The sequence below is a fragment of the Trachemys scripta genome, chromosome 16 (assembly GCF_013100865.1).
Source record: "Trachemys scripta elegans isolate TJP31775 chromosome 16, CAS_Tse_1.0, whole genome shotgun sequence".
Classification (NCBI taxonomy): Eukaryota; Metazoa; Chordata; order Testudines; family Emydidae; genus Trachemys; species Trachemys scripta.
Window position 1 is genome coordinate 16,216,543 of NC_048313.1, and position 6,692 is coordinate 16,223,234.

The 6,692-nt window shown below is 67.0% G+C and overlaps 1 protein-coding gene across 1 annotated transcript in view; it reads right to left on the reverse strand.

The window, feature by feature from the left end:
- Positions 1 to 219: 219 nt before the first annotated feature.
- The window catches only part of ZSWIM4 (zinc finger SWIM-type containing 4), a gene marked incomplete at its 5' end in the record, with an annotated part of 16,676 nt that continues 10,203 nt past the window's right edge, over positions 220 to 6,692 (reverse strand). The window contains 9 exon segments of the mRNA XM_034792728.1: positions 220 to 1,094; positions 1,480 to 1,561; positions 2,020 to 2,183; positions 2,975 to 3,132; positions 4,178 to 4,313; positions 4,539 to 4,802; positions 5,338 to 5,475; positions 5,777 to 6,091; positions 6,359 to 6,538. Coding sequence (XP_034648619.1) covers positions 220 to 1,094; positions 1,480 to 1,561; positions 2,020 to 2,183; positions 2,975 to 3,132; positions 4,178 to 4,313; positions 4,539 to 4,802; positions 5,338 to 5,475; positions 5,777 to 6,091; positions 6,359 to 6,538 — 2,312 coding nt within the window.

The window sequence follows — 6,692 nt, forward strand, 5'->3', positions numbered from 1 at the left end:
GCCCCCCAACTCTAAATTAAACACTGGAGAGAAACGGGGTCCTTCAAAAGGGTACAGAGGCCTCCCCCATTGACCAAATCCTAGCCCAGGGACCCCCAGTCAGAGGAGGCCCCCCCGTCAAACCAACCCACCCTCAGGGGGCAGTGATGTGGGGGTTCCCCAGCTGAATCCATAGACCCTAAGGGGGGAGGGAAGAGGATCAGGCCGTGGCGCCCCCCCCTAGCCAAATCGCTCCCGCACCAGGAGCATGAGTTTCTTCTTGCCCTTGTAGGTCTGTTTGAGGTTGTCGAGGAACTGGCCGAACTGCAGGTGCCCGTCGGGGGCCAGCAGGAAGGTCTCGCGGGCCTTGCAGAGGAACTCGATGAACTCGCTGTAGTGCCGGGGGCTGATGTGGGTGAGGCGGGAGTGGGTGGTGCTGACGTAGGCGGCGATGGCCGCCTCCAGCAGTTGGCACAGGGGGGCTTTGTCCAGGCCGGGGGCGGCGGGGGGCTTGGCGGCGTGGCGGCGGCCGGAGAGGGCGGCTAGGCCCGGCTGGGGCAGGCTCCAGCGGCGCAGGATGTCGGAGAGCATGGGGGCGCACTGCACGCTCTGGATGATGAGGGGCACGATGGCCGAGAGCTGGCTCTTGCCCAGGGAGTGGCTGAGCGAGCAGGCCCAGAGCACGTCGTTCACGGCCGGGTGCGTGTCCTGGTTGAAGGCGATGCTGAGGTGGGAGAAGGCCAGGGTGGCTAGTTTGTAGGCGCGGAGGGGCAGCCCCCGGTGCTCCATGTACCGGGCCACGGTGAAGAGGTGGGAGTGGCCCATGCCGGCCGCGGCGGCCGAGTCCAGCACGATCTGGTAGGCGGCCTCGAAGGCGGCGTGGTCCTTCTCGCACAGGGTCAGGGCCGGCAGCGAGCAGTTCTGCGGGTCCTTCATGGCACACTGCAGGGCCACGGCCCGGGCCCGGGCACACAGCTCGTCCCGCTGCCCGAAGGCCAGGTTGAGGCGCAGCAGGGTGGCCGGGGTGGTGCCCGTCACGGCCACGATGGTGGTGGCTTCGATGGGGGTGAAGAGGCTGTACCAGTTCTGCATGATGTTCATCAGCGCCTGCACTCCTGCGGGGAGGGGAGGGGTGGGGTCAGTGCAGCTCATGGGTCTCCCCCCGCCCGCCCAGCCTGCGAACCCCCACAGCAGGCAGGGATCTCCCCATCCAAAGAGACAGCATCTTGCCCAACTCCAGCTGGGACAAGAACCCAGGAGTCCGGGAGCCCTACCCATCCCCTGCTCTCACCACTAGACCCCACTCCCCTCCCAGGGCTGGGACGAGAAGCCAGGCATCCTGGCTCCCAGCCATGCTGGGTTGGTAGACCCATGCTATGCACCAGGTGCTCCTGGTGCCGTGTTAGAGGGGTGGAGGAAGTCACCTGGGTCAAGGGCCATTCATGGGGTATCACTACGGGGCGGGAGGGCGCCAATGCCCCCCCCAGCTCCCCCACTCACCGATCTCCGTGGCACAGCTCACCAGCCAGCGCACCATCTCCCTCCGGCGCCAGGTCATGGTATTCAGAGTCATCCGCATCACCTGGGGGAGGGGGCGGAGGGGACACACAGCTCGTGACAGTGGCCGGGCCATGGCCCCCACAAGACAGAGCCCCCACGGCAGGGAGCCCGTCTACAGCTGCCGTGTGCTCGGATTAGAGCTCATACGGAGCCTTGCACCAGAGGGGCTGAGAGCACGCGGGGAGGGGTCACAGCACAGAAAGGGAAACTGAGGCACAACAGAGAACGGGACTGGCCCAAGGTCTCAGTGAATCTGTGGTAGAGCTCGGAGCAGAACCCAGGAGTCCTGACTCCTAGCCCACCCCCGCTCTAACCACTAGATGCCACCCCCTTCCCACTGCGTGCTGTTAAGCAGCCGCTGCACCCCACCCCAGAGGTGGCTGCATGTCAGTGCTGGGCAAGCGACCGCAGCAATCGGGTCTGTCAAGATCTTCACACTCCTCCCGTGGGGACAAAGCCGTCGTTCCCCCCGCCCCATACCTGCAGGCCGAGCTCCAGGGAGATGTTGAGCAGCGTGGCGTCCGGTGGGGCGCTGGCCGGCGTCGCAGTCTTACAGGCGTCCTGGGCCAGTTTGAACAGGAGGGCAGGGGAGTGGATGTTCTGCTGGATGGACCCCAGGACCGTGTGCAGCCACTTGGGGTCTCCTAGACCAGGGATGGGGGGCAGAGATTAGCCCCAGGGGTGGCTGGGACGCCCAGGGGAAGAGGATCTGCAAAGCTGCAGGGCTAGGAACTGGGGGAGCCCAACTCGAGACCCGCGGGCCTGGTTCCCAGAGGGGCTGACGCCCGCAGCGCCCAGCGATCACAGGGGCCCAGCTTCTGAGCCTCAGGAAGGGGCTACAAAGACTTCCCCCTCTAGGGGGCACCAGCTCCCATCTGGCAGCAGCATGGGGACTGGCTGGCCCGGGGGGGCGGGAATGGGGCACGGGGCCTTTCCCCTCTAGGGGGCGCTGGCTCTGATCCGGCCCCAGGCTGAGATTTCACGTCCTTTCCCATGTGAAGGGGATTGGGGGGGCCCCGCCTGGCCCAGAGGAACAAGCATCTATCACAGAAGCTCAGGGCTCCGTGGTCTCCTCGTCCTCCCATGGGATCAGCATGGGGCCATGCCAGGGACTTGACCTGGGCACTCAGTCAGTGTTAGAGAAGGGATTAGATCCCAAGAGACCTAGTGCCCAACTCTACCCCTCTGCACTGTGATGATTAGACCCCACTCCACTCCCAGCCCCGGGGCAGAACCCCAGAGTCCTGGCTCCCGGCCCCCCTGCTCTAACCACAGGGCCCCGCTGGGAGGGGATAGAACCCAGGAGTCCCAGCTCCCAGCCCCACCATCCCAGTCTAACCACAGGGCCCCGCTCCTCTCCCGGAGCTGGGGCAGAACCCAAGAGTCCTGGCTCCCAGGCCTGTGCTCCAAGCACTGGCCCAGCGTCTGGCTTCACCTTTGGCTGCGGTCAGCATGGCCGATGCCAGCTCGCACTGGCGCGTCTCCAGGTGGCCCAGGATGAACCAGCGGGGAAAGCGATTGGCCATCATGGAGTCCAGTGGGTTCTGGTGGAGGATGTCCCCGGCCGGCATCACCGTCTCCAGCACGGGGAGCCTGTGGATGGGAGAAGGGGGCTGGTCAGGGGAGCTCCCCCAAGCCCGGGCTCGGCGGAATAGCCAGCAAAAGAACCAGGAGTCCTGGCCCCCAGCCCCCCGGCTCTAACCGAGCGAGGGCTGGGACTGTAACAGGGTTTACGAGAACTGGATACATTCATGGAGGTTAAGTCCATTAATGGCTGTTAGCCAGGACGGGTAAGGAATGGTGTCCCTAGCCTCTGTTTGTCAGAGGGTGGAGATGGATGGCAGGAGAGAGATCACTTGATCATTACCTGTTAGGTTCATGCCCTCTGGGCATCTGGCATTGGCCACTGTCGGCAGATAGGACACTGGGTTGGACGGACCTTTGGTCTGACCCGGTACAGCCGGTCTTATGTTAACCACCAGACCCCACCCCCCCTCCCGGAGCCAGGGAGAGAACCCAGGAGTCCCAGCCCCTCTCTGACCCCGAAGGCGACAGGAGGGGAGACACACTGGATATCGCCCCCTCCCCCCTCCCCCCAGGGGAGCGGCTCGTTCAATGGGGGGATGGGGGAGAGGGATCATCTCGGGGGTGGTGGATGGGCCCCTCCCCACATGTCTCTGTGCCCCCGGCCAGGTGGCTCACAGGCATGGGGTTTGGGTGGGGGGTACCCGTTGCAGCCACTGCCTGGGCTCTCCTCGGGCCCCTAGGAGCAGGTTTGGGGGAGGCAGCACCTCAGACCCAGGGAGGGGAGGGGAGGAACAGCTGGGCAACATGGGGGGGACGGGGGGGAAGAGTACCAGGGAGAGCTGGGGGTACCCAGGCTGCGCTGCAAGGCGAGTGGGGGGAGGTGGCTCGGAGAGGTGTGTGTGGGGGGGGGAAGGGTGGGGGGACCCCACGGCGCACTGGAGGGGGGGGGAGGAGGCTCGGAGAGGTGGGGAGGGGGAGAGGCTGGGGGTACCCAGCCTACGCTGCAGGATGGAGGGGTGGGGGGTTGAGCACCGAAGCAGGGATTGGGGTAGCCCGGTTAGGTAGCTGATGCCGGGGCCGGCTGGAGGGCAGAGCCCCCCCAGGTACATACCTCATGGCTCTCAGCGCCAGGCGATAGGCCAGGTCGGCGTCGTGGGGCAGCAGGGCGGAGAAGAGGTAGCGGGCGAAGGTGTGCATGGGCACGCTCTCCCGGAACACCACCTCCCCAAAGCCGCTGAACGGGCCGCCTGGCAGGGGACAGACGCCAGGGTGAGGGGCTGGCTGGGTCAGGCGCCCTCCCCCACCCCACCGGAATCCCAGAGCGCAGCTGGGCAGCGCATCAGCCAATCGCAGCACAGCCTGCCCCGAGGGGCAGCCCCCCCCCCGATGGAGCTGAGCCCCTCTCTCCACAGGGAGGGCAGGGTCCCCCCCAGCCGGCCATGGGGCCCTGGATCCCCTGCCCAGCTCGGTACCTTCCAGCAGCAGCGCCGCCTGCTTGCGCAGCACCTGCACCAGCCTCTCGTCCGGCTCCATCTCGTCCAGCAGGGCGATGAGCTGCTCCTCGCTTCGCACCACCTTGTCCTGGGCGTAGAGCCCCTCGGGCATGGCCCGCTGCTGCCCCAGCCCCGCCAGCGCCACCTCCAGAGCTAGTGCCAGGTACGACTCGCCCAAGCCGGGGCTGGAGGGGACGGGCACGTGCTGGTACAGCACCTTCTTCTTCCCATCCGCCGCCGCGTCTGCAAAGGGAGGGGGGGGAAGTCAGCCATGGCCGGTGTGCCCCCCAATGTGGGAGGAGATGGGGGGGGTCAGCCATGGTCGGTGTGCCCCCCCGGTGTGGGAGGAGATGGGGGGTGGGGTCAGCCATGGCCAGTGTGCCCCCCAATGCGGGAGGAGATGGGGGGTGGGGTCAGCCATGGCCAGTGTGCCCCCCAATGCGGGAGGAGATGGGGGGTGGGGTCAGCCATGGCCAGTGTGCCCCCCAATGCGGGAGGAGATGGGGGGGGTCAGCCATGGCCAGTGTGCCCCCCAATGCGGGAGGAGATGGGGGGGGGGGTCAGCCATGGCCGGTGTGCCCCCCGGTGGGGAGGAGATGGGGGAACCTGGACCGAGCCAGGAGTACAGACACCGATGCAAACCCCACAGTCTGTGCCATCCCCCCACTCCCCCAGTGCAAGTCCCCATTGCCAAGGGGGGTCACCAGGATCTCTGCTTGTAATCCCCTCCCTCCCTCACCCCCACCTGTCACAGAGTGTGGTACATCCCGCCCCGTACCTGGATAGAGCGACAGCCCCTCCTGGTCCGTGCGGCAGGGCTCCAGGAGGGTCCGGCACAGGCAGCCGATGGGGTCCAGGGGGTGGCCCACCCAGCCCTCCAGGTTGGTGATGGACGTGCTGCCCTTGTGCAATATCTCTGTGGGGAGGGGGAAGGCCCATGAGTCGCTGGCTCCCGCCCCACAGCTGAGACCGGCCACGCTCGCTGCATGGGGGCCCCTCCCGGCCCAGAGCCCCCTGCTCCTCCACACCTGAGTCAGGGAGCCCCCGGCTGGCGCTGGCAGGTCCATCTCCCACTGTTAGACGCTAAAGCCATGAGCAGAGCAAGGAACCCAGGCGTCCTGGCTTCCAGCTGGCTCCACCCACTAGACCTCCCCCCCTCCATCCCCCCAGGACTGGGAATAGAACCCAGGCGTCCTGCCTCCCAGCCCCTCCCCCACCTTTCTTCTGCTGCTTGTAGCTCTCGAGCTGGTGGCGCCGCTGCAGACGCATGGTGTTGCCGAGGGCGGTGGCCAGGCGCAGGGCCTCGCGGGGGTAGCCGTGGGAGCGCAGGGCGTCCACGCGGGCGCAGGCCGTGGGGAAGGGGTCGCCCAGCCAGAGCGGGCGGCCCTGGGGGTCGAAGCAGAGCTTGTCGCCGCCTGTCTTCATGCCCAGGCCGTAGCAGTCGCTGCCGAGGATCTTCTGCAGGTGGCAGTCGCCCCAGCGCAGCTCCCCGGCCTTGATGGCGCGGCTGAAGACGGTTTGGCGGGCGCCCGCTGAGGGGGTAAAGCCGGAGTCAGGGCTAGGGGGCACCAGCTCGGATCCGGCCCCAGGGCAGGGGCCTGGCTGGCTCGGGGCCTTTCCCCCGTAGGGGGATGTGAGCCATGGGGAGTAGACCCTCCCCACACTGCCCTGGGGTCCAGGGAATGGGGAACTGCTCCCAGCTCCATCTATCCCTGCCCCTCCAGCCTATCCCCTACATCTCCGCTCCACGTTCCCACTCCTGTCCCCCACATGGGGCCTGGATTCTGGCCCCCCCATACCTGCGCTGGGGACTGAGGGGAGCTGCAGGGCCGCGGTGGCTCCAGGCACATCGAAGGAATAGTTTCCCTCCTCCAAGGGGCAGACATCCAGCTTGTTCCACTTCTTCAGCAACGCCAGCCACAGGGCGCGCTCCTCCGGCTTGCAATGGGGGTTCAGGACCACGCACACCCACAGGGCCCCTGCAGCAGGGAGAAGGGGGTGACGCAGACGCCAGGCAAACCACACTTCACCCAGGCTGCAGGTGCGGAGTGAGGGGCACAAGCAGAGCTGGGGGTGGAAGGCCCCGGACTGGGACAGCAGGGGGCTGTGGGTCGGGAGAGGGGGCAACAGCAG